The following is a 27,914-nucleotide window of genomic DNA, read 5'->3' as shown; positions in this document are numbered from 1 at the left end:
TGTTGTGCCCCCGCCTGGGGCACCCTGTGTTTATGCTGGTAATTACATAATGTATTTATGCTTGTAATGCCTACTGTGATGCCTATTGCGTAATGTGTGATGCTAATGAGGTTTGGGCCTAATGTAGTTTTATGCCTAAGGTGATTCATGCGCATGGTGATTTATGCATCCTGTTTTACATTGCAGGATCTCATACTAAGTTCCTAACTGTACCAGTAGTTACTGGTTGTGCGCTACATTTACTATTTGTTCTACATTTACAATTGGTGATTTGTGATGGTTGTGACAGTGGCCCCATTGGCCCCGTCGTGTGTAAATAGTCCCCTGTAGATACTGCCCAGTGTATATTATGTGATTATGATCTAATGTGTTTATTACAATACAAAGGTTTTTTTGATATATAATATAACCTTGTGTGGAGTTTCTTTTGTGGTGGGCCTAGGGTGGTGTTGCTGTGTGCGCACGCAAACGCTTTACACATTGCCTCCGGGATATGCCTGACTGCTCGTGCCAAGCTATCAAGGGGGTGAGCAGGGGTTATCTTTGGCGTGTAACTTCCTTGCCCTGACTAGAGTGGTGGTTTCTTCCTGGCATTGGCGCAAGCCTTGGCCAATCAGAAATCCCATTTCTAACAATACGCAATCACATGTAGTAGTTTTCTAACATTAGTATAGAAGCGGGAAATTTTTTATTCAAACTATGATTTTGCACTTTCAAGAGTTCCATTACAGAAGAGTGTGAATGTACACCCACAGGCAAAAGAAATGGACACAGGTAGGTATTATTTTAGACCATCTATGCCTATAAATAGTGTTTAGTCTTACGTAAACAATTTAACCTGCTTAATGAGATCTTTAGAGAAAGTATTCATTATGAGCCTAGAGGGAAGAAGTAATAACATTACACACAGTAAGAACAGGGAGGAAGATATTTTGTAAAACGGTTGGAAAAAAAGAAGATGATGAATTGAAAAAGAAAATGATCTACCCAAAACTGAAATTAGAAGACAAAAAGGGAAAGGAGTAGTTTCTTACCTGTAACTCCAGTTCTCTTGTAGGGGTATTTTCGTGATAGTCATAACCATGTGAATAGTACCGCCCATGTGCTTGGACCCCGGAGCACTTCATTAGATATATCTTCTTAAGTTGTCAACTTCTGCCTTTCTTCAGGAAGGCCTGTATGGACACTTAAGAGATACATAGACAATAATGCAGCCTAAGCAACTAGGCTACACTGGCCAGTACTTCATCTTGAAGTGAAAAAAGATAGCCAGTTTAACTTTAAATGTAGTAATTTGCTGAGTTTTACACATAGAAAACTCTACTTCACAAAACTCCTTTTTTCATGATAGAGATGAAAAGGAATGGATAGAGAAGCCCCCATAGGCTGCCAATATGTGTCTGCAAATAGGTACCCTGCCTTTAAGAGTCTCCAGAGACCCCGGTATCGCATGAGGCACAGCCAGAGGCATTTACTTTCAGTTCTTTTTGAAGGCGTAAAGAAGCAGAGCCTGCTGAGTCTTGGGGACATCTGAGTCTGCCATCGGTGAGGAGGGCAGGTTGCTTATGACTATCACAGAAATACCCCTACAAGAGAACTGGAGTTACAGGTAAGAAACAACCCCTTTTCTTGTAGGGGATTTCCATGTATAGTCATAACCACGTGAACTATTGTGCAAATAGATTTCGAAGTGAAGCCTGTCTAACCTGAGCATCTGCCCTAGCATCAGTGTCTAGGCAGTCGTGCTTGGTTAATGTGTGGACTGACTTCCAAGTGGCAGCCTTACAGATTTCGAAATAGGTACATTACGAAGTAAAGCCGCAGTAGCTGCTTTACCTCTGGTAGAGTGAGCCCAAAGCTTACTAATCAAAGGCTTGTTAGCTTTTTGATAACACAGCTGAATACATGATACAATCCACCTAGAAATGGATTGTTTGGAGGCAGCTAGACCAGTTCGAACCGAACCATAGTTTACAAATAGCTGGTCTGATCTACGGATATCCTTAGTCTTGTCCAAATAGAATTTCAAGACCCTCCTAACATCAAGAGAATGCGGCGACCTCCCCGCAGGAGAAGATGGATTCTGAAGAAATGTAGGTAATGTAATAGTCTGGTTTACATGAAACTCCGACACAACTTTTGGAAGGAAGGAACTTAGGTTGCGTCCTCATAACTACCTTAGAGGAATGAAAGACTGTATAAGGTTATTTACAACATAAAGCCTGAAGTTCACTAACCCTGCGGGCAGACGTAATGACCACAAGGAAAGCAGTCTTCCAGGCCAGATGCTGAAGAGAAACCTTATGAATGGGTTCAAATAAATCAATCTATCAATCAGAACATTTGTAAAGCGCACTACTTACCCGTGAAGGTCTCAAGGCGCTGGGGGGGGATGCTGCTACTGCTTGAAAAGCCAGGTCTTTGAGGTGTCTTCTGAAGGTAAGCAGGTCCTGGGTCTCCCATAGGATGATGGGTAGGGTGTTATAGGACTTGGCGGCAAGGTGGGAGAAGGATCTGCTGCCGGCAGTAGCTCTTCGGATGCGGGGGACTGTGGCGAGGGCGAGGTCGGCGGAGCGGAGCTGGCGGTTGGGGGTGTAGAAGCTGAGTCGTCTGTTGAGGTATGCTAGTCCAGTGTTGTGGAGTACCTTGTGTGCGTGGGTGAGGAACTTGAAGGTGATCCTCTTGTTGACGGGGAGCCAGTGCAGATCTTTCAGGTGGGGTGTGATGTGGCTGCGGCGAGGGATGTAGAGGATCAGGCGTGCAGAGGCGTTTTGGATGCGTTGAAGTTGTTTCGGAGTTTGGCCAAGGCTCCTGCATAGAGGGCGTTTCCGTAGTCCAACCTGCTGCTGACGAGGGCCTGGGTGACCGTTCTTCTTGTTTCGGTGGAGATCCACCTGCAGATCTTGCGGAGCATGTGGAGGGTGTTAAAGCAGGAGGACGAGACAGCGTTGACCTGCTTTGTCATGGAGAGAGTAGAGTCAAGGATGAACCCTAGGTTGCGTGCGTGGTCGGAGCTGTTCCCAGTGAGGTCGGCCACCAGGAGTCGTCCCAGGCCGAGGAGGTGGAGCCGAGGATGAGGACTTCCGTATTGTCCGAGTTTAGCTTCAGTCGGCTGTTCTTCATCCACTTGGCGACGGCTTTCATTCCTTCGTGGAGATTGGTTTTGGCGGTGAGGAGGTCCTTGGTGAGGGAGAGGATCAGCTAGGTGTCGTTGGCGTAGGAGATGATGTTGAGGTCATGCGGTCGGGCGACTAGTTCCTTCATCAGTCGTGAAAGGGCTACATTCAGCTCCCAGGGAGGCAAAGGACGCCTAATGGGAGGAAACACTTTCTTCAATCCTTCAAGAAAATCTCTGATGACTGGGATTTATAAAAAGGAAGTTTGTGAAGGACATTTCCTATAAGCAGTCAAAGCTGCCAGATGAACTTTGATCGAATGGAACTGAAGACCAGATTGTGCCAAGTGTAATAAGTAAGGAAAGATGACATCAGTCCTTACAGGAGGTAGGATCCAAGTCCTTAGAAGCACACCAGATGCAAAATCTCTTCCATTTATACGCATAGGACGTGCGTGTAGATGGTCTCTTGGCCTCTTTCAATATCTCCATACAGTCCTGAGGGAGATTTAAAAGTCCTTACTGTACTAGCTCAGGAGCCATGCCGCCAAATTCAATGACGAGAGGTTGGGGTGCACCATCTGTCCGCCGAACTTCGTCAAAAGGTCCGGCCTGCACGGCAGACGGAGATGTGGCAGGAGAGACCGATGGAGTAGGTCTGTGAACCACCACTGACAGGGCCAATCCGGAGCAATGAGGATCATCTTGGCCCATGATTGGGAGAGCTTGATCAGCACTGTCAGAATCAGGGGAATTGGTGGAAAAGCGTAGAGAAAGCCGTCTGACCAATTGATCCATAGGGCATTCCCCAGAGTCCATGGTTGGTAAACCCTGGAGGCGAAGTCGCGGCATTTGCTGTTTTCTGCGGTAGCGAACAGATCGACTTCTGGAGTACCCCATCTGTCGAAAATGTCTTGCACCACTTCGTCCTTTAAGACCCATTTGTGGTTTTCGTGAATGAGTCTGCTGAGCGCGTCTGCTTGAGCATTCTGAACACCAGGAAGGTGAGTTGCAGTGATGGTCAGGTTCCTGGCTAACAGCCAGTGCCCGATGGCCTGGGCTTCCTGAGACAGCACTCGAGATCTGGAGCCCCCCTGCTTGTTGAGGTAGAACATAGTTGTCGTATTGTCCATTTGGACAAGCAGGGAGCTGGAGTGAAACAACGGCTGGAATGCTTTCAGTGCCAAATGGACTGCTCAAAGCTCCAGGAAGTTGATGTGGTACTTGGTGTCTTTGGGGACCATGTGCCCTGTATCTGAAGGTGGTTGGAATGTGCATCCCATCCGTGGAGAGAAGCATTCATCACTATTGTTTGTGTGGGTATCTCTTTGTGGAAGGGAATCCCCCGGAGGAGATTGCGTGGAGAACACCACCATCGAATGGACTGACGAGCCTGTTGCGACAGTTGAATCCTGTCTTCTCAGTCCCCCAGTGTCTGGTACCACTGATCCTCCAGACATTTCTGCAGGGGTCTCATATGGAGGCGTGCATTCGGAGTGAGTAAGATGCAGGAAGCCATCGAGCCCAGGAAAGACAATACTTTCGTCACCGTTGGTGAGGGCATGATCATAAGAGCTTGAACATTCTGAAGGATCGATAAGCGTCTCTCCTCCGAAGTACACACGTTTGCTGAGCGTGTGTCGATAGTAGCTCCTAGGTGTGTAGTCCCAAACGAAGTAAGAGATTGGAGGTCCGATTGAAATGCAGTTGCGCTTCTTGAAATGTAGCTGCCTTGATCAACCAATTGGCCAGATATGGGTTGATTATTATTTTGTTCCTCCTCAGATTCGCAGCCACCACTGCCATGCATTTGGAAAAAGTCCGAGGCGCTGACTTCAGGCCGAAAGGCAGCACGGAGTATTGATAATGGTTGTTGCCCACTGAAACGCAGGAACTTGCGATGTTTCCTCGCTATGGGCACATGAAAGTATGCGTCCTGCAGATCTATTGAGCATAGCCAGTCTCCCTGACGAAGTTGAGGGTAGATCTGATGCAAGTACAACATCCAAAGTTTTTCTCTTAGAACCCATTTGTTGGCTTCTCGTAAGTCGAGAATGGGTCTGAACTCGTTCTTGTCTTTCTTGTGAACTAGAAAGAAGGAGTAGTTTCTTTTCTGTAACTCCAGTTCTGTAGTAGGGGTATCTCTGTTATAGTCATAATCTAGTGAATAGTCCCGCCCATGTGCGTGGACCCCGGAGCAATAAAAAATAATCTCTAAAAGGTGAAAAATCATGCAGACCTGCATACACCTTTAAGAGAGAATTTAATTTAAAGACAGATAATGCAGCCTATACCCACAGGCTACACTGTCCAGTACTTCAACTAGAATTCCACCAATATCCACAAACAGCACTGCCTGTCTAGTTTTTCTCCACATAGGAAAAAACCCTGCCTCTACCAGCAAAAGCCTCTGGAATGATAGAGAGGAAGGAGTGGACAGACAAGCCCCATAGGCTGCCATTATGTGGCTTGGAACAGGATACTGTGCCTTTAAGAAAACTTTCCAGTTTTCCAGAACTTTCCCCAGTATCCCAGAATGCCCAGCAGGTCCCATTTACTTTCAGTTCTTTTTGAAGGCGTAGCACGCCAGACCTGTAGCATTCTACATATGAATAAGTATCTCTCCACCGGGGAGGAGGGCGGGCGCTTATGACTATAACAGAGATACCCCTACTACAGAACTGGAGTTACAGAAAAGAAACTACTCCTTCTGTAGTAGGGGATCTCTGTGTATAGTCATAATCTAGTGAATAGAATGGCAAGCCCATCCCCACACAACAAAAGCGGTGGAGAACACACAAGACACTACCACTACTGTGCGAACAAATTTCGCAGCGAAGCCTGCCCAACCTGAGCATCTGCCCTGGCATCCGTGTCCAGACAGTAATGCGCAGCAAAGGTATGGACCGACTTCCAAGTGGCCGCCTTACAGATTTCCGCAATCGGAACATTACGCAGCAAAGCCGTCGTGGCAGCTTTGCCCCTGGTGGAATGAGCCTTAGGTTTACCCCCTAAGGTCTTATTAGCCTTTTGATAACACAACTGTATGCAGGACACAATCCACCGAGAGATGGACTGCTTAGAGGTCGCAAGACCAGTCCTGACTGAGCCATAATTAACAAACAATTGGTCAGACCTACGAATATCCTTGGTCTTATCCAGATAAAATTTCAACACCCTTCGGACATCCAGGGAATGGAGAGCCCTTTCCGCTGGTGAAGAGGGATTCTGAAAGAACGTAGGTAAAGTTATGGTCTGATTGACATGAAAGTCAGAGATAACCTTAGGAAGGAACTTAGGGTGAGTACGCATCACAACCTTAGCAGCATGAAACACAGTATAAGGTTCTTGACAACATAATGCCTGAAGTTCACTCACCCTGCGGGCCGATGTAATGGCCACTAGGAACGCCGCCTTCCAGGATAGGTGCTGCAATGAAGCCTTGTGAATAGGTTCAAAAGGCTCCCTCATCAGTCTGGACAGCACCACATTCAAGTCCCAAGAAGGCGAGGGAAGTCTGACAGGAGGAAACACCTTCTTCAAGCCTTCCAAAAAATCCTTGACCACAGGAATCTGAAAGAAGGACGTCTGTGAAGGGCACTTCCTGTAAGCAGTCAAAGCAGCCAGATGAACCTTAATGGAATGGAAATTAAGGCCAGACTGCGCCAGATGCAAAAGGTATGGAAGGATGACATCTTCCTTACATGTTGTCGGATCAAAGTTCTTGGACTTACACCAGATACAGAACCTCTTCCACTTGTAAGCATAGGATGTCCTAGTGGAAGGTCGCTTAGACTCCTTCAGAATGTCCATACAATCGTCTGGTAGATTCAGATGACCATATTGCACTATTTCAGGAGCCATGCCGCCAAACTCAAAGACGAGAGGTTGGGGTGCACCATCCGCCCCCCGAACTTCGTGAGAAGGTCCGGCCTGCACGGCAATCGCATGTGAGGAAGGAGAGACCGGTGAAGAAGGTCCGTGAACCACCACTGCCTGGGCCACTCCGGGGCGATCAGGATCATCCGCGCCCTGGACTGGGACAGCTTGATGAGCACCGCCGGAATCAGGGGAATGGGTGGAAAAGCGTACAGAAAGCTGTTCGACCAATCGATCCATAGCGCATTCCCCAGCGTCCCCCGCTGGTAGTACCTGGATGCGAAGTCTCGGCATTTGCTGTTTTCGGCGGTGGCGAACAGATCTACGTCTGGAGTCCCCCACCTTGCGAAGACTTCTCCTAGTACTTCGTCGTTTATGACCCATTCGTGGTTTTCCTGAATCAGCCTGCTCAAGGCGTCCGCCTGAGCATTCTGCACCCCTGGCAGATGCGTGGCCGTAATCGTCAGTCCTCGGGCCAGCAGCCAGCGCCAGATCGCCTGCGCCTCCTGCGACAGAGTGCGCGATCTCGACCCCCCCTGCTTGTTGAGGTAATACATCGTGGTTGTATTGTCCGTCTGTATCAGCAGCGAGTTGGTCTGGAAGGACGGAAGGAAAGCCTTCAGTGCCAGGAAGACAGCTCTGAGTTCCAGGAAATTGATGTGGTACGTCGATTCCAAAGGAGACCACTTCCCTTGAATCTGCAGGTCCCCGGAATGCGCACCCCAGCCCTGGAGAGAAGCATCCGTCACCACATTCGTCGTGGGAATGTCCTTGTGGAAGGGAACCCCCTTGAGGAGGTTTTCCGCCGAACACCACCACTTCAGAGACTGACGAGCATGTAGAGACAGTCGGATCTTGTCGTCCCAAGAGCCTGTCCTCTGATCCCACTGATCCTCCAAGCACTCCTGCAGTGGTCGCATGTGTAGACGTGCGTGCGGAGTGAGGAAGATACAGGAGGCCATCGATCCCAGTAGAGACGACACCTTCCTCACAGTCGTCGATGGAGCAGTCCTGAGGTCCTGAGCCTTCCGAAGGAGTGATAACCGTCTCTCCTCCGAAGGAGACACGCTTGCTGACCGCGTATCTATGGAGGCCCCCAGGTACTGTATGCACTGTACCGGAGACGGGACCGATTTGGACATGTTGACGTGTAACCCCAGCTTGTTCAAGAGCTCGCACGTCCATCGGAAGTGTTCTTGCGCTTCCTCGAAGGATGATGCCTTGATCAGCCAATCGTCCAGATACGGGTAGACAAACACCTTGTTCCTCCGCAGGTGTGCCGCCACCACCGCCATGCACTTCGAAAAAGTCCTGGGAGCAGACTTTAGCCCGAATGGCAGTACTGTGTATTGATAGTGATTGGCGCCGACTTGGAATCGCAGGAACTTCCTGTGCTTCCGTGCTATGGGCACATGGAAGTACGCATCCTGTAGATCTATGGCACAGAGCCAGTCTCCCCGTTGCAGCTGAGGGTAAATCTGGTGCAACGATAGCATGCAAAACTTCTCTCTGCGAATCCACTTGTTTGCTTGTCGCAAATCCAGAATGGGCCTGAACTCGTTCTTGTCCTTCTTGCGAACGAGGAAGAACCGAGAGTACAGACCTCTTCCCCTTTGAGACAAAGGTACGTCTTCTACCGCCTTTTTTCTCAACAAGATGTCTGCCTCCGCCTGGAGCTCCCTCAGCTGGAAGCGAGAGCTGACCGGCGGAATCGCTGGAGGCGGGCTGATAAACCGAAGACTGTATCCATTGCAAACAATATTCAGCACCCACTTGTCCTGAGTAATTTTTCTCCACTCTGCCGGAAAAAATTGAATGCTTCCCCCCACTGGAGTGGGTAACGGTTGAGGGGGAAGTAACAGCTCAGGGCCGAGACCCGGCCGGGCCCTTGTTTGTGGTAGTAGCCTGCTGGCCTCCTCTACCCCTCTGGCGCTTCTGGAAGGGCTTGCGGAACTGCTGCTGTTGTGGCTGCTGCTGTCCCGAGCCCTGCCCACGCCCTCGGCCCGACGACCCGAACCTCCTCTGGAACGGTCGTTTCTTTTTCTCGGCCTTCTCTAACCCGACGGCCGTCAGGGTTTCCGCCTCAGCCTTCATGCGGGCCATTTCATCGTCCGCATGCTTCCCGAACAGGGTTTCCCCCGAGAAGGGCAGGTTGGCCACTCTTTGCTGCGCCTCCGGCTTGAGGGACGTCAGGCGCAACCAGGAATGGCGCCGCTGGTGGACGCCATGACAGTAGGCGTGGGCGGCCAATAGCGATACATCCGCCGCTGCGCTGATCGTTTGGTTAGAAACCAGCATGCCTTCGCGCACCGTCTCCAAGAAGTCCTCCTTCTTGTCTCGTGGCAGGAGGTCCGCATATTGCTGCAGGGATTCCCACAGGGCCCAGTCGTAACGGCCCAACAACGCCCCTGCACTTGCCGCCTTCATCGTGGTGGCGGCGGTACCACACACCTTCCTGCCCGCAGAGTCCAGCCAGCGGCTTTCCTTGTCCGGTGGAACCGTGGAGGCCGGGGCGGTCGCATGTTGTTTTCTCGCCGCCGTCACGATAACCGAATCCGGCTTCGGGTCCCCTCTCAAAAAGGACGGATCCGACTCCGGGGCCCTATACTTCTTCATGAGCCTGGACGGAGCGGCCTTCGCCGTTGCGGGAGTGAGGAACAGTTCCAAGGCTGGTTCTACCAGTCCAGGCACGAGAGGCAGGAGGGGGCGAGACAAGTGTCTTTTATGAAGCGTCTCAAATATCACGGACGTCGTGGGTGTTGGAACCGTCACCGTGATATTCAGCTTCGCAGCCCCTCGCAACAGCACCTCCTGGAACGAGACCAAGTCGTCCACCGGCGACACCCTAGTCCCCGGGGAGTCCGACAGCGTCGGGGAAAGGTCCCTGTCCGAGGAGCGCGACCTGGACCTATACCTCCTGCGGCGTCGTCTTGAGTCTGACGAGGATCGCCCTCGGCTCCGCGATCGTCGCCTCCTGTGAGAGCGGGAGCGCGACCTCTTCGGCTTAGGCCTGTCCGCCGGTCTCGCTGGTCCAGGCGACCGTGGGCGTCGTGGCTTCGGGGTCCCCTGCGGCGGAGTCGGGTACCGTGGAAGGGAAACCGACCTCGGGGGAACCGGCGGCGGTCCCGCAGGAGTGCGTGGCAGCAACAGAGGCTGGGGTGGCGGAGACAGCGTCCGCGGCCGCGGAGGAGGCGGTGGCGGAGGTGGAGACGGTGGTGGAGGAGGTGGCGGCGGTGGAGGAGGAGGTGGCAGAGGTGGGAGAGGAGGAGGCGACGGAGGCATCCGAGGCGGGGTATACACCACCGAGTACACCGATCCCGGCGACTCTCTCTTCCTCGACGTCGATCTTCTCCTCGACGTCGACCTGTGCCTCGACGTCGACCAGTGCCTCGACGGCGATCTTCTCGGCGTCGATCTCTTCCTCGGCGTCGACTTTTGTCTCGACGGCGATCTTCGCCTCGACGGCGATCTTCGCCTCGACGGCGACCTTCGCCTCGATGGGGACCTTCGCCTCGACGGGGACCTTCGCCTCGACGGCGACCTCCTTCTCTTCATCGACGGCGAGCTGCGATCCCTCGACGCCGAACGCCGACGCCGGGTCTTCACTCGACGCGGACCGCTGGACGAAGCCGACGACGGCGTCGTCGCCGACGACGCCGATGTAGTCGACGGCGGCCTATTCAGGTCCCTCGACGGCGATCGTCGACGCCGCTTCTCCCCAGAGCCCTGGGGAGACGGCGAACAGACGGTGGTCATCCTCCTCGACGTCGCCGTCGACGCCCTCGACGTCGACGGGGAGCGGGAGCGCTTACTGGTCTTCCTGCCCCTGGGGAGCCCCCCAGAGGCCTCAGTATGGGCCAAATCAGCCCCTCCAGACCCACCTGGTGCCTTCAGTCTTCGCTCCTCCAGAGCTTGAAGCCTGCTCTTCATCCTGTCCCTCAGGGTCCTGGCTGAAAACGAGTGGCAGATGGTACAGCTTTCAGGCACGTGGGACTGGGGAAGGCAAGCTATGCACACCTCGTGTGGGTCAGTTTTAGCCTTCTTTCGACCACATTCCGGGCACTTGTCGAACAAGCCAGGCATGTTGACAGTACCAGCTACTAAACACAAGAAAAAGTGACAAAAATTGCCAAAATCTCAATTAAACCCTTGAAAAGGGGAGACCTCAATGCTCCAGGGTCCTGCTAGCAGGAGCCGGAAAAAAGAACTGAAAGTAAATGGGACCTGCTGGGCATTCTGGGATACTGGGGAAAGTTCTGGAAAACTGGAAAGTTTTCTTAAAGGCACAGTATCCTGTTCCAAGCCACATAATGGCAGCCTATGGGGCTTGTCTGTCCACTCCTTCCTCTCTATCATTCCAGAGGCTTTTGCTGGTAGAGGCAGGGTTTTTTCCTATGTGGAGAAAAACTAGACAGGCAGTGCTGTTTGTGGATATTGGTGGAATTCTAGTTGAAGTACTGGACAGTGTAGCCTGTGGGTATAGGCTGCATTATCTGTCTTTAAATTAAATTCTCTCTTAAAGGTGTATGCAGGTCTGCATGATTTTTCACCTTTTAGAGATTATTTTTTATTGCTCCGGGGTCCACGCACATGGGCGGGACTATTCACTAGATTATGACTATACACAGAGATCCCCTACTACAGAACCGTGAATACAGCCCTGTTCCTTTCTGCCAGATGTTCTTAGATACTTCCCCCCCACCGGATTGGACAACAGATGAGGGGGGAAGAAACCCTTCAGGGCTTGGGACCAGCAGGAGCCTTGTTCTCCTGTCCAGACTGCTGGTTAGATCGTCCTCGCTGTTGACATTTATGAAACGGCTGAAAAGACCACTGAAACTGCTGCTGTTGGTTGGACTGGTGACCCTGAGATCATTGGAACCTCTGAGAGGAATAACGCCGCTGGAAAGGACAGAAGGTCTTATGTTGTTCTTTAGGTTTCTCCAAACCTACAGCCTTCAACGTCTCAATTTCGGTCTTCATGCGGGCTATCTCGTCATCCGCATGGGAGTCATAGAGAGTTGTGCCAGAGAACGGGAGATTGGAAATTTGTTGTTGCGCCTCAGGCTTCAGAGATGTGAGACGAAGCCAAGTATGACGCCGTGGAGCAATACCATGGCAATACCCGTGGGCTGCCAGGAGCGAAGTATCCGCTGCAGCACTGGTTCACAATTTCCTGGAAGTCTTCCCTCTAATCTCTGGGTATGAGATTCACAAATTGTTGAAGGGACTCCCACAACGATCTATCGTAATGACCCAGCAAGGCAGCAGAGCTGGCCGCCTTCATGGAAGTCGCCGTGGTGTTACAAGACTTTCTGCCCACTGAATCCAGCTTACAGCACCGTGGAAGTCAGAGCCGTAGGATGCTGTTTCCGTGCCGCCACCACTATGACAGAGTCCAGAGTGGGGTCCAGCCGGAGGAAGGCAGGGTCCAAATCCGGTGGACGATACTTCTTCTGCAACCTTGAAGGCGCAGACTTTATATAGGATGGCGTCAGGAACAATTCCATAGCCGGTTCCTCCAAAGCCGGCACCAACGAAAGCAACGGACGTGATGTTTGTCTCTTTTGTAGAGTTTCAAATATCAGAGGTCGGCTGCACAGGAGTAGACAGGGAAATACTCAGTTTTGCAGCCCCTCTGACCAGAACCTCCTGGAAGGTGGAAATATCATCAACTGGTGAAACCCTCTGTGGGGGGAGTCCGTGAGAGTAGGCGAGTACCTCCCTGTACTCATGGAAGATGTATCCCTGGTATGCCGGGACCAAGACCTTTCGTAATGGCGACAACGTGATCTTGTGGAGGACCGGTGGCGTCTATGTGAACGATGTCTCAAGCGAGACCGTGTTCTTGGTCGTCGAGGTTCCACAGGGCGCGCAGGCTGAGGAGTCACGGGCCCTGGCTGAGGCGGAGGAGGTGGTGGTGGTGGTGGTGGAGGAATCGGTGGAGGAAGTGGAGGAGGAGTAGCCGTAGGTGGAGGAGGCGGAGGACTCAGTGGCGGCTCAGGTATTCCTGGTGGGGCCGCCGGTGGAGGCGGAGCAGGAGGAGACCTAGTTGGTGAGTAGGTACGCGAATACTCTGAACTTGGCGAAGAGACCAATCTCCTTTTACGAGTGGGCCGTGAGGAAGGGATCCTAGACTCTCCATCAGTCCCCCTCGATGTCGATCCACTGCTCAACGTCTAGCGTCGACGTCGTCTGGAACGCGAAGTCCCTGTCGACGACGATAGACTCACCACGGAGCGAGGCCCGAAACGGGACCTCGATGCCGAACGTCAGTATCGACCCCTTGACGTCGACCTTCTCTTCGATCCTCTCCTCGATGTCAACCTTCGTGTAGACGTCAATTTCCTCCTAAACGTCGATCTTCGCGTTGACGTCGATGGTGATCGGCGACGACGCTTCAGTGGCGACCGCCACCTGTGAGATTCAGATCGACGCCGATGATGCCTCGACGGAGATGTTCAATGCGTCAACGTCGAACACGGAGAACCCCTCGACGGCGATCTCGCCGTTCTTCTCCTCGACGTTGATCATTGATGTTGCTTCGACCCAGAGCCCTGGGTCGTTGGAGAGCATTTCATGGTCATACCTACTCTCAACGTCGTCGTCGCCGTCCTCGACGTCGACCGGGACCGGCGTTGTTTTTCTGACGATTTTCTACTGGGGAGCCCCACAGAGGTCGAAGCATGGGACTTGGTAGAGGACATACCTTCTCCTTTCCCAGAGGCTGAAGAAGCTGCCTTCAGTCTCCTCTGCTCCGCCCCTTGGAGCCGAATCTTCTCCCTGTCACGCAGGGTGCACCTGGAAAAGGTCTTACAAATAGAACAGGTGTCAGGCACATGAGACACAAGCAAACACAGAATACAGACTCTGTGAGAATCCGACTTGGCCTTCTTCCTACCGCAGTCAGGGCACTTGTCAAATAGAGATGGCATTTTGACAAGAAAATTGCTGAAATTCTGCCAGAAAACTACAGCAGAAGTTAGATAAAGGCCAAAGACGTCGAGTGAAATTGTAAAAAAACAGAAATAATCACTAGTTTTGATGAAATACCAAAAAAGGTAGAGCTCCATGCTCCAGGGTCCTGCTAGCAGGAGCCGGAAAAAATAACTTAAAGTAAATGCCTCTGGCTGTGCCTCATGGGATACCGGGGGTCTCTGGAGACTCTTAAAGGCACGGTACCCATTTGCAGATACATAATGGCAGCCTATGAGGGCTTCGCTATCCAATCCTTTTCATCTCTATCATGAAAAAAGGAGTTTTGTGAAGGAGAGTTTTCTATGTGTAAAACTCATCAAATTACTAAATGTAAAGTTAAACAGGCTATCTTTTTTCACTTCAAGATGACGTACTGGCCAGTGTAGCCTAGTTGCTTAGGCTGCATTATTGTCTTTTTATCTCTTAAGTGTCCATAAAGGCCTTCCTGAAGAAAGGCAGAAGATGACAACTTAAGAAGATATATCTAATGAAGTGCTCCGGGGACCACGCACATGGGCGGGACTATTCACATGGATTTGACTATACACGGAAATCCCCTACAAGAGAAATATGTGTTTACAAAAGAAAAACACAAAGTAGAACCAGACGCGTGGGAATTAGTAGTTGCGAACACACATTCATAATTATGGGGTTAGGCGGTACACGGCAAATTTTACAAGGAGAAGAAACAGCCATTCTTGGAGTTTATTTTGTTTGTGGACAAGATACTTACTTCCAGCACCGTGCTGATTGAGAGGCTATTTAGCTGAGCAGTTTCCTAAGATGTATCATGTATGTACTATAGATGTTTTAACAATGTCACCATCACACAGACATACACGTAGTATAGGTGATGGAACACAACTAGTTGGGGAAGTTTTTGGCACAATCATATCACCAGTAGGAGTTATAGTAAATGTCAAAAAGATATGAAACCTTTCAACAGTAGTCAATAAATTGGCAAGCAGTACTTTTGGAGCTTTATTAGTTGTAAACACAGAATCAGTAGCTATTAGATCAATGGTTTTGCAAAATTGCTTAGCATTATTCATTCTGCTCGTAGAGAAAGGCAGCATCTGCAAGATGCTGAAAGTTTAGCATTGTTGTTCATACATTTGAGATGAAAGTAAGAAAATAAAAGAATTTGCAAAGAACATTTCTGATTTGAAACCTCAATTAGAACTTTAAAAAACCTGGGATTTTAGAACATTTTGGTAAGGAAATTACAACAATTGGCAACTGGTTTGCAACTGCTGAGGGAGGGATTTTGTTGGACCTGGCCCTTTTTACAGGGTTATCCCAAACCTTTTTGCCTTCCTCCTGTATTTTTTTTAACCTGTTTTTGTTGGTTTTATGACTCTGAGCACTTTACCAATGCTGGTTTAGTGCTAAAGTGCATGTGTTCTCTTTTGTAACCTTGGTAAGATTGGTCTATACCCATTTGGCATATTTCATTTACCTTTAAGTCCCTTGCAGAGTGGTATCCCATATAACCTGGGCCTGTAAATTAAATGCTACTAGTGGGCCTGCAGCGCTGCTTGTGCCAACCACTGAAGTAGCCTTTCAAACCTGCCTCAGGCCTCTGCCGGAGTAGGGCCTGCGCATGTAGTTTACTGCCACAATGACGTGGTTGCTATGTCTGAAAATCCCCTTTTACTATATATATATATATATATATATAAGTCACCCCTAAAGTACGCCCTAGCTAGCCCTATGGACAGGGTGCTATGTAGGTAAAAGGTAGGACATGTGCCTTTACTGTTTCGCATGTCTTGGTAGTGACAAACAACCTATTTGGTGTCTCACTGCTGTGAGGTTGCTCCTCTCATAGGCTTGCATTGGGAATTCCCTGATATGTAATTCAGTGGTAATTTCCGATATGAAAAGGGTAGCGTAGCCATGTTTGGTATGTTTGGAATAGTAGTAATAAATCCTGCTTATTGGTGAAAGCGGATTTGTTATTACTATTTTAGAAATGCCACTTTTATAAGTGGTACAAAAGGGGGTGGTGATGTACGGAGCATCAGAACCAATCAAACACTCACACCTAGTCAACAGATCTGGGTTTGATCCATCACCGTTCTTTAGCCCACTCTGCCACCCCAGTTCAGACATGGCCATATGCAAATCAGTCTGACCCTGTGCCTCATGGTAACAGTCCAGCCCGAACTGCCAAGCCATGCCTTCCCTGGACCGGAAACAAGCTTCCTAGGACCGGTTTCTGGCATTTCAGCCGTATTCAGCCAGGCTTGCTTGAATCCAGTAGCAAAGTGAGCAAGGGACTCAACGTCTGAGCATACCCTGGGTGTGAGTGTTTGATTGGTTCTGATGCTCCGTCCATCCCCACCCCCTTTTGTACCGCTTTGTTCACCATAGGATGGCAGGGTATGCTCAGACGTTGAGTTATCATACATTTACTCATACTAGGCCTCAACTGGCTAAAGCAATATTGCTTGACAAGCACATTCACTAGTTTTCTGAAGTACACACAAAATGTTAAATTCTTGACCTTTCCATGCTCATTGTTCGACCTGTCATCCTTAGGGTGGTCTTCCCCAAAACTTGTTGAATGCTTATCCCCTCTTTTTGTTGGCCTTGGGACTCTCAGCACTTTACCACTGCTGACCAGTGCTAAAGTGCATGTACTTCTCCCCTAAACAAGGTGACATTGGAGTATACCCAAATTACATATTTAGTTTACTTGTAAGTCCTTCTATAGGGGTATACCATTTACCCAGGGCGAATAACCTAAATGCTACTAGGGGGCCTGCAGCACTGATTGTGTCACCCACACACGTAGCCTTTCAAATCTGTCTCAGGCCTGCGTTGGATGACCTGTGTGTGCAGTGTACTGTCACTTTGCTTTGGCTTTAAATACCATTTGCCAAGCTTTAAACTCCCCTTTTATTAAACATGTCACCCCTAAGGTAGGCCCTAGGTAGTCCATAGGACAAGGTGCTGTTTAAGTAAAAGGTAGGACATGTACTTTTAAGTTTTGTATGTCTTGAGAGTGAACAACACCCAATTTGTTTTTGTACTACTGTGAGGCCTACTCCTCTCATAGGTTAGCATTGAGACTTCCTTAAAACTCCTTTAAGCTGTGGTTCCTGATCAGAAAGGAATAGCTGCTTCATGTTTTAGATCTTTGGAATGGTAATGAGAAATCCCCTGCTATAGTAAAGTTGGGTTTAACATTACTATTTTAGAAATGCCACTTTTAGTGTGCAATAGCAAGAGGTTGGGCTTGTTTAACGTAAGCAAAACTAGGCCATTGAAACTTTATAGACAAACAATTTCCAATACTGACTTGACTTTAACCAAACAATGAGTTCTGATTGTGCTCTACCCCTGTGGGCTACACAATGAATGCAAATTGATTCAATTTGTGAGGGTATTGTTCCTCTGTTGATGACAATTATCTAAAATAACACAGCATTTCATAGATAATGATGAAAATAAATGGTGATCCCATTAATTGAGTTGTCGGAGCACGAACATTGTTCGGTTTAAGTCAAGTTAGTAAAGGCAGTTGTTTGTCTATAAACCTTTAGAAAGTGGCCATTTCTCTGCTCTTACTGCTCTTTGTGCCTGCAGCCTGTCTCCAATACACACTTGGGGTGGGTGAAACCTAAACTTTGTGCATTCCCCCTAGGCAGACACAAACACAGGAAGGGTGGGTGTGACAGAGAACTCATCTGCATTTTGTTTGCTCTTCCCTGGCCATAAAGAGAGCGGGCGAGTGGACACTTACACCTAAATAGGCAGTGTCCTGTTTCCCACACAAAGGGCTGATTACCCCTACTGATAGTCTGGAGTCAGGGCTGGGAAGAAAGGGCCTGTGTGCACTTCAAGGTTCTGCTTTGAAGTCATCCCCACTTCAAAGGCAGAACTGGGTATAAGTACTGGGGCTCTTACACTACCGTGACTGTGAAGAACTTGGCCAGTAGTAAAGACTGCTGTGCTACAAGGATTGTAACTCTGCTTGACTGCTGCTCTGGAACAACTGCTTTCCAGCTTTGCTGTGCTGCAATTCTGCCTGCTGAACTCTGCCAAGCTGATGACAAGACTGGACCCATCTCACTTGAACCCAGAGTGACTCCAAGAGCTTGCTGGCTTGCCCCCTGTTCTAAAGTCTCAGGGCCATCAAAGTCGTTCTTCATCCTGCAACAGCACCTGGACTCTGCCATCTGTGAGTTCCGCGAAGTGGTGCCAATCAAGTCCTGGGCCTTTGAAATGTGACTTCTGCTGTACAGAACCAACAAAATTGATGCAGTTTCGTCTTTGCGCTGATGAACCAATGCATTGCTCTTCTACGTCTTCACCGTAGCTGATTGACAACATTGCTTCGACGGACTGCTCAGCTTGACGATGACAAACAGTGCGGCTCGACGATGAGGGGCAGCGTGGCCAGACGATGACGCAGTGCATGCATCATAAAGGGGTTCGTCGACATAGCCTTCCTCACCTGCGCGGATCGAGTCTTCAAAACTTCTTCCAACCAAGGTACTTTTTCAGCATGACCTACGCAAGTCCTGTAGCTGGTCTGCCCTCCATCGCGATCTACTGCTGGCTTATAAGCACGACTTTCTGATTTATTCTTTAAAAACTCATAACTCCGGTTCAACTTATTGGATTTTTGTCATTTTACTCGTAAAAATATAGAACAGGTTACTTACCTTCGGTAACAATACATCTGTAAGAGACATATATTAGTTCTAGATTTCTTACCTTAGAATTACCCCCAGGCGTCAGGCTGGATCCTGAGAAATTATTTCGTAGCAGTACCCCTGCGTGTCGGTAGGTGGCGCCGGCCGACTCCGCGTTCGTCGTCAGCGTTGTGATCGCTGGGGTGACGTCGTAGTATCTACTTGGACGCTGCCCCTGCGCGCTGACGTCAGTTCTTTACACGACATTCCAGGCCAGAAGCGCAGAGCCATTACCCTAGAAGTCAGTTCGCAGAACGGGGAGTATGGGTGGGGTGGTAAGGAATCTATAACTAATATAGGTCTCTTAGATATATCTCAGATATATCGTTACCGAAGGTAAGTCACTTGTTCATCTGAAAGAGACTATTAGTTAGAGATTCCTTACCTTAGAATAGACACCCCAGCAATACCAACCCCGGAGGTGGGTCTGCGAACTAAGTTCACAGCAGAAAGTCCTGGAGAACTGAACGGCCAAAGAAGCAGTCTCTCCGAACTTGACTGTCCAGGCCGTAGTGTTTTGTGAACGTGTGCAGGGATGCCCAAGTGGCTGCCTGGCAGATGTCACTGAGGGGGTTCCTCGTCCCAAAGCAGTAGTGGCACGCACATAACCAACAAAGAGTTGATCTTCCACCCTGAATTGTTTTGTGCGATCCAGATAAAAAGATAGCGACTGTTTTGGATCCAGACAGTGGAGTCTCTCTTCCTCCTTGGAAGGATGAGGGGCGGAAAAAAGGTGGGCAAAGTGATGGTCTGTCCTTTGCGGAAAGAGGTAACCACTTTGTGAAGGAAAGAAGGTCGAGTTCAAAGGACAACTTTGTCCGGATTAACAACAGGGAAAGGAGGTTTAGAAGAAAGCCTGAAGCTCACTCACCCTTCGAGCAGAGGGGATGGCAACCAGAAAGCAGTCTTGAGAGTCAAGAGTCTGAGAGGACAATTATGTAATGGCTCAAAAGGAGCACACATAAGGTATGTTAGAACCAGATTAAAGTCCCACTGGGGCATTACGAAGGGGATAGAAGGAAAGAGGCGAGTAATGCCCTAAAAAAAATATATTTACAATAGGGGACTTGAAAACCAAAAGCTGATCAGGAAGCTGAAGAAATGCCGAAATGGTCAAAAGATAGCCTTTGAGGGTGCCCAGAGTAGAGCCCTGCTGGGCAAATGAAAGAATGAAGAGGAGAAAATCTGATACAGGGGCAGAAAGGGGATCCACAACCTTAGCTGTGCACCATGCCACAAATGTGTTCCATCTACAGGGGTATAAAGTTTTAGTGGAGGGATGCCTGGCTGCCAAGATTACATTACAGACTTCGGGAGGAAGGTCGAAAGCTGTCAACTGTTGCCGCTCAGTCTCCACGCAAGGAGGTATAGGCTGGACAGGTTCGGGTGGAGGACAGTCCCCTGCTGCTGCGACAGAAGATCCTCCCGAATAGGCAGTCTGATCAGAGGATCCATGGCCATGTGCCATAGCTCGGGATACCAGACTCTTCGTGCCCAATCTGGAGCCACAAGAATGACTTGGGCTCGGTCGAGCTTGATCTTCTTCAGCACTCTGGAAAGAAGTGGGATAGGCGGGAAGTCGTATAGAAAACCGCAACTCCACTCGTGACAAAAAGCATTGCAGAGCGAGTGCAGTCTCGGAAATTCCAACGTGCTGAACTGCTGACATTGCGCTTTCTCTTTGGTGGCGAACAGATGTAACCAAGGCTCTCCCCACTGCTGAAAGAGACCTTGCACCACCTCTGAGTGAAGACACCATTCGTGATCCATCATGCACCTGCGGCTGAGTTCGTCTGCCCTGGCATTCAGGAAACCTGGCAGGTGTTGACTCACCAGAGACATGCCCTGATGTTCCAGTCATGTCCAAAGGCGGAGAGCCTCTTGACATAGGGTCCACGACCCTACCCCGCCCTGTTTATTGTAGTACCACATAGCAGTGGTGTTGTCGTTGAACACCTGCACTACTCTTCCCCGAACAGAGGGAAGGAATGCCTTCAGTGCAAGATGAATTGCCCGGAACTCCAGAAGGTTGATGTGGATCCCGGACTCCGCCTGAGACCAGAGGCCTCTTATCTCCACCTCCCCATGTGGCCGCCCCACCCCAGAAGTGATGCATCTGTCACCACTGTGAACTCTGGTCATGGAAGGGAGAGGGATCTGCTACTGACCCAATCCTGGTTCGTTAGCCACCACTGCAACTGGTGTGCAGTGCCCACCGAGATCTGGACGCAATCGGAAAGATTCCCCTGATGCTGTGCCCACTGGAACTTCAAGTCCCACTGCAGAGCCCGCATATGCTACCTGGCATGATCCACCAGCAGGATGCAGGAGGCCATGAGGCCAAGCAGCCTCAGCGCCATTCTGACCGAAACCCGGGATAGACGCTAAAAGATCGGAATCATAGCCCGAATATCCCGGACTCGCTGCTCGGAGGATAAGCCCGAAACTGAGCTGTATCTAGAACCGCCTCGATGATAAGGAGCCTCTGAGAGGGAATCAGGTGTGACTTTGGCACATTGATATTGAACACCAGTGAATGTAGGAGGTCCGCCGTAGTCTGGAGGTGGGAGACGGCCAGTTATCGAGATCGGGAAGACTGGAACGCCTGATCTACGCAGATGAGCGGTGACCACCGCCATCACTTTCGTGAAAACCTAAGGGGCGATGGTAAGGCCAAAGGGGAGCACGGTAAACTGAAAATGCTTGTGGCCTATCGTGAACCATAGGTAATGCCGGTGGGTAGGCAGGACGGGGATGTGAAAATAGGCATCCTGCAAGTCTAACGCTACCATCCAGTCTCCAGGGTCGAGGGCAGACAAGACCTGAGCTAATGTGAACATTTTGAACTTCTCCTTCTGGAGGAAGCGGTTGACGTCCCTGAGATCCAAGATAGGACGCAGGCCTTTGTCCTTCTTGGGTACCAGGAAGTAGTGGGAATAACAAACCACGACCTACTTCTGGCACAGGAACTCGCTCGATAGCTCCCTTGGCCAAGAGAGCCGTAACTTGCTGACGGAGAAGGGACAAATGATCCTCTGACATGTGATGGAATGTGGGTGGCATGGAGGGAGGGGTAGTCTCGGAGGGGAGGGAGTAGCCCCTTCGGACTATCTGCAAAAACCCACCTGTCCGACGTGATGTGCCAGTGGGGGAGGTTATGGTGAATCCTACCTCCCACTGGCAATTGGTGGCCCTGAAAGGTGGGACTAGGAACGTTTGGAGGCTGCTGCAGATAGGGCGCTGGTAGACTGACCCGCCCGCTGGCCCCCAGATGCACGCCGCTGGGTCTCCAGCTGCGCAGAGGCTGGGTAGCTTGCGCAGGCCTGTGGCTCTGGGTGGAACGTGGTGGGGCACCCCTTCCGCAGCCACGAAAGGGGCGAGAGGTGGTAGCGAGGCCCAAGGATCTGGCCGCAGCCCTAGAATCCTTGAAGCGCTCGAGTGCATTTTCCGCTTTGTCACCAAATAAGCAACGGCCATCAAAGGGCATGCCCAAGAGAGTCGATTGGACATCGTCCGAGAAGCCAGTGGACCTCAGCCAGGAGGAGCATCTCAGGGCTAGCAATGTTGAAATCGTCCTGCCCACATAGTATGGTGAACTTCGCTGCATCTCTACCCTTAACCACTGCACAGGAGAGAAAGGCCCGGGCCTCCGCCGGGCACTATGGCAGCACCTGCGCGACCGTATCCCACACAGATTGAATGTACAGCTCAAGAGACATGCAGGATTCACCGACCGCAGTCCTAAGCTGGCAGAAGAAAACATCTTCTTTCCAAGATGATCCAGCTTCTTGGATTCCCTATCTGATGGAGCAGTAGGGAACGCGCCTTTGGAAGTTGAGGCTTGGACCACCAAGCTCTCGGGGGTAGTGTGTTGGGAGATGAAAATTGGGTTGCCCGGGGCCGGGCGGTGGCGTTGGGCAATCATCCTATCTACAGGGGCCCCTGTGATGGGCTTGGAACAAGTGCCCAGAAGGAAGTCCTTGAGGGCCTCATTGAACGGCAGCAGGGGCTCCGAAGAGGCCGCTGCCGGTTGAAGCACCTCGGTCAGGAGGTTGGTCCTGACAGCCACTGTAGGAAGCTCAAGGTTCAGAGCCTCAGCCGCCCTACGGAACACCACAGCATAAGAGGCTCCCTCCTCCGTAGCCACGGTAGGGGGAGAAAGCATGCCAAGGTCTGGAGAGGTGTCCAGACCACTGGCCTCACCCAACACCTCTCTCCAGTCCAGTTCGTCCAACTGGTCTGCTAAAGGGCCAACAGACCCCTTCCAGGCCTCCTCACCCTCTTCTGGTTGCCACTCAGGGCGCTAAGGAACACCAGGGTAGAACACTGGTACAAAAGTACGAGTCTGTGCCGGTAACAGCCATGTGTCTAAGTCGAGCAGGAGGCCGGGGTAGACGCCAGCTTGGGACACAACTGGCGTCGGAGGGGGCGAAGGTGTCGCCAATGGATTCGGCACCAGAAGAGGTGTCGTGATGTCGACCGAGGCTGATCTGGATCCAGGCATGGATCCCTGCTGCACCAGGGCCGAAGCCGCCGGCATTGAAGGCCTAGAACCCCCAGCCGAGTCCACAGGCCTGAAGTTGCGCCGGCGGAGTCGGGCTGCTTAAAGATGGAGTGGAGGGCTTCGTAAAAACTACGAAGTTGGGCCGGGGTCGCTCCGGCTCCCGGGAAGGAAGGGAAGCTTGGAGTCGACCCAGTAGGCTCCGCGAACGGAGCCAAAGGATGACGAATTTCCGCATCCCGCATTGCGTCGGCCGACAGATGGGGAGAACGCGAAGAGCGACAGTGCTTCTTTGGCTTTTTTTTTGTGCTTCGACTTACCAGAAGACGAAGACTTCGAAGAGGAGTGATGGTGGTGACTCCGCGACCGGTCCCGCGACCTCTCTCTCGACCGGGACCTCGAGCGGCACGGAGTGGACTGCCGGGCCTCCAGAAGCTTTCAGGACCGCTGCCGCAAAGACTTCGGATTCATGGCCCGACAGTCGGAGCACGACTTTGGGTCGTGTTCACGCTCCAGGCACCACAGGCACACAACATGCGGGTCCATAACCAACATCAATTTGTGAAAGGAGTCGAAAGGTTTGAAGCCGTTCCTCCGATTTGACATCCTGTGCACCAGGAGTCGAAAGACTCGAAAAAGATGTCGACAAAAAGTCGAAAATTGACAGTCAAAAAGTGACTAGAGGTACCGCTCCCTCCGGATCTGCGCTGGCTGGCGCGGAAAAAGAAAGAACTGACGTCAGTGCGCAGGGGTGGCGTCTAAGTAGATACCACGACGTCATCTCGGCGATCACGATGCCGATGATGAACGCGGAGTCGACCGACGCCACATACCGACACTCAGAATTACTGCTAATAAAAAATTTCTCCAGATCCAGTCTGATGCCTGGGGGTAATTCTAAGGTAAGGAATCTATAACTAGTAGTCTCTTTTAGATATATATTTTACTAATCCTGCGTGCAGTGTTTTTATGGTGTTTTCGTTGTGTTAGTGTGTGTGTGTGTGTGTGTGTGTGTTAGTATGTGCGTGTCTGTGTGTTCATAGTGTATGTTTGTGTGACAAATACTTTACAATTTATCTCTTTAGATAAGCCTGCTCCTCTGTGCCAAGCTACCAGAGGGAGAGCACAGGTTATCTTTAGTGTGTATCTTGCCCACTATAGATTGTTTATAAATATTTGGACTATGTGGTGCAATCAACTTTACAAATGTTCATCCAATGTTTGTAATGTTCAAAATTTCTTTATTCTTCTTTCCAGTAACGAAATATACACCAAACAGCTAACGCGTTTCGTTCTTTTTTAAGAACTTCGTTAGGGCTATTAGGCCATTGTGTCTATCATAAACGTCCAGTTTCAACAAACGAAAAAATTATTATTAAGAGGCTGTTGTGCCAGAGTAACGCGGTCCCAATCTTTGAAGATTGGAAACGTTGTGTGCTTCAAAGATTGGGACCGCGTTACTCTGGCACAACAGCGTCTTAATAATAATTTTTTCATTTGTTGAAACTGGACGTTTAATAGGTTTAGTAGGTTAGGACTTTTGATAAAAGTGTGGGAAAGTAGTCCTGCATGAGAAAGTGTTCTGCAAGAATCGAATTTGTTACAAAGAAGTGGCAAAACTAATATTGTTGTCTGAGAACTATTGTAGTCGTGTTAGATGATGAGGAGTGATCCGGTTCCCAAGCGAACACCTTTTAACACACATAGGGAGAGGGGGAGGCCAACCCACCGTACGTCCTCCCTAGTTAGACACTCAATCACAACAAGAGAAGGTTAGCTCTACAAAAAAGAACAAGCAAAAACGATTGATTGTTTCCCAAATTTTGAGGGATACAAGTCCAAGTCCAGAGTATGGAAGTCACAGAATTCCGGTCAGAAAATCAGGAAAGACCATCCTCATGGAGGAGGAAGCCTCACACACATATTTGTGTCGTGCTTCATCATCGGAAACCTCTCCCCACCCTGGTAGGAGAATACCACCAGGGCAGACTCGACCTCCTGACAGACCCTGACAGGAGGGAGTTATTAAATAAAAACTACTGGACAGATACGGGATCCAGATTAATTAAAAATACCTTGAGGTTACTCTTGTGATTGAGTGCCCAAGAGAACACCAATTGTGTCTGTCGACCAGAGAAGCGGCAAAAATTTCCATAGCGGGGATAAGCCTGTGTGATGGTAAAATGAGTTTTTATTTAAACGTATTCTTGCTCCAGCACCACACACACTTTATCTCGGGAGAACCCCACATGGACTCTTTTATAGCTCGTGTAAACTCATAGAAAATCAATGATCTAATGACAATCTTTAAATTTCACTTGACCTTAAATTTACCAGGTCTGATTTTTTTAGACTGGTGGTAATGTAGCGAATTATTTTCAATAGAAGAAATGTTGCTGCGATGGTACATTGCAATATCACCAGTGTCACTTTTATCGTTGATCACTGTATTCAATATTAGCATAACTACGTCAGCTATATATTAACACTCTTACTTACATGTATGATAAAATACACATTTTAATGATCCAGTCAATTTCTCTATAAAAGGAACACAAAGCAGACAAACGAATAACATTCAAGAATTAGGTTTGGATTTGCAGAATTTAGGAAAATCTACACACAATTACCAGCAGGTGGACCTGAACTAACTCTGCATTCCTGCGCATACTCACAATGCTGATTAGGAAGGGTGCTCGTCTTATTCATGTGCTCCAAGCAATGAAGCTCTAAACTCCACGTGACAAAAACATTCTTCAAAAATTCTAAAAACCTTTGAGCAACCAACTGACTAATATACGTTTTTTAGTCTACTCTCAAAATGCATTTTAACGCCTCATCATTTGTTGATTGATTTAGAAAACAATATATAATCTAGTTAACACATGGACAAGAACACAAAGCTACAAAGATTTATTAATATCATAAAATGACTTCTTGGGGCGACATTAAAACAAACCTACCTCACGATGATTCAACAGTCTTTCCAAGTCTGCCGCCATTTGATTTTTCATGCGCAGCAGTGTGGATTTTTCCTGATTTAACTCGCTGTAAGCAAAGCATAATTTTATGTAATAAAATCAAGAATAAACACTTATCAGTCTGGATTATAGAACAGGGATATTACTACTGTATTTTTCATGCAAAAGTTAAAATAGGATTTGCAGAGTGGTAAAGGTTAAAAGTCCTGTCCATCCTGGGTAGGATTAGCTATTTGCTGTGAACAGCTACTGAATAGTTCAGCAGTGGTCACTGCAGACCCCCTTCTTGGTGTTAAGACATTCTTCCAGCGAAACCAACAAGCATTCTATTATTACACTTAAGTTGTCCGAGACGCTGGTATGACCAAGGTATGGCAATGTAATCATCCACGAGTTTGAAATGTAATTTTAGAATTTTAAATAATTTTGGAATGATCTCAATTATACATTTTGAGGTTCTATCTGTTGTCAAAAAAGATGCATTTATTTTAATTTACAATAATCAGACTGTAATCTAAAATGTATGTTTACATTACAATGTAAGGATCTCTTTCTGTCCTCAGTAAATGACTCAGGTTCTAGGATTCTAAACATTTAAGGCAAACGAGGCATAAACATGGTTGCATGGGCAGCTGTAAGAAAGCTGCATTTGGAGAATCGTCGACCCGGTGATACAGCGTTTCAGCTGAGATGCACGGAGAGCATTTCTACCTGACTAAGTGGAAAAAAAAACATTTCAGACTGTTCACCTAGCTCATTAGTTAACCAAAACAGTAATCAAAGTGCCACAGCACTTTACATGACAAACGGAAAGAATGAAAGCTTTCAGCTAAATTGAGCACAACAATCTGCCCTGTAACAGAAATGGCTAACGGTATTTTTTGCTTTCTGTAGAGGGCAACATTAACAGATCGAAGATTGTGCAATAAAAACATTCTTTACAGAAATTAATGTTTTAACGTAACTGGCTGTTGAAAGCATAAATATTAAAGGTCTTGAGATATTAATATTTCAGTATAATTTATACGTCACATTCATTAGTCAACCTTTATCAATGTTATTTTTGACAAACATTCATGCAGATATTTTACAGTAGGAGGAAGTTCTAAATCAAATTATTCAAGTACTAATTTTAACTAAAAATCTCAGTAAGTACTAATATTTGAATATGCCATTACTTAATTCTGTACCAAGTATTCATGTTGCTAGATGGATACGGTATTTATAATGTACCCACTTTTATTTGACTTTGGGGTAGATGGTTTCTGAGTCCTTCATCACTCAGTATAATTGTTCGGATGAGGTTGCAGCACAAGTGAGAAAATACTGTATATTTATTTACAACTGCGTGAGCATTGCTCATCAGAATGGTCAAGCTATTTCTGCAGTCTGGGCGGTAAACACATGAAGAAGGTACTGGTTTATGTACTTCTGAATTAAGGAGTTTACTGCTTAGACAAAACCGTAAACATGTCCTATTCTATGTCCTGTTAACAGAGCGCCGTTCACTTTACGTCTTCAGGGTTTCAAAGTGGACAGAGAACTTGTTACTATATATGTATATATAGTAACAGGTCCTCTGTCCACTTTGTAACCCTGAAGACGTTTATATATTCCGAGCTGTACTTTGGAGCCTTTTGAGTGATCAGGTTATGAGAAGAAACAGAATTCCCTTTTTTGACAGTTTCAGGGTGGGTGGGTGGATGGGAGGGGGATATATCCACCCACCCTGAAAGTATCAAAAAAGGGATTTC

At 48.8% G+C, this 27,914-nt stretch overlaps 1 protein-coding gene across 3 annotated transcripts in view; it reads right to left on the bottom strand.

Moving 5' to 3' along the window:
* Positions 1–27,914, bottom strand: part of PIBF1 (progesterone immunomodulatory binding factor 1) — an 848,309-nt gene that overhangs the window by 173,669 nt on the left and 646,726 nt on the right. For all 3 annotated transcript variants that reach the window (XM_085622002.1, XM_085622001.1, XM_085622003.1), the window contains exon 16: positions 26,143–26,227. In XM_085622002.1, coding sequence (XP_085478128.1) covers positions 26,143–26,227 — 85 coding nt within the window. The remainder of the gene's footprint in view (positions 1–26,142; positions 26,228–27,914) is intronic.

This window comes from Triturus cristatus, chromosome 8 (genome assembly GCF_964204655.1).
Source record: "Triturus cristatus chromosome 8, aTriCri1.1, whole genome shotgun sequence".
In the NCBI taxonomy this organism is placed as follows: domain Eukaryota; kingdom Metazoa; phylum Chordata; class Amphibia; order Caudata; family Salamandridae; genus Triturus; species Triturus cristatus.
Note: the sequence above shows the minus strand (reverse complement) of the source record. Positions and strands in the feature narration are given on the sequence as shown.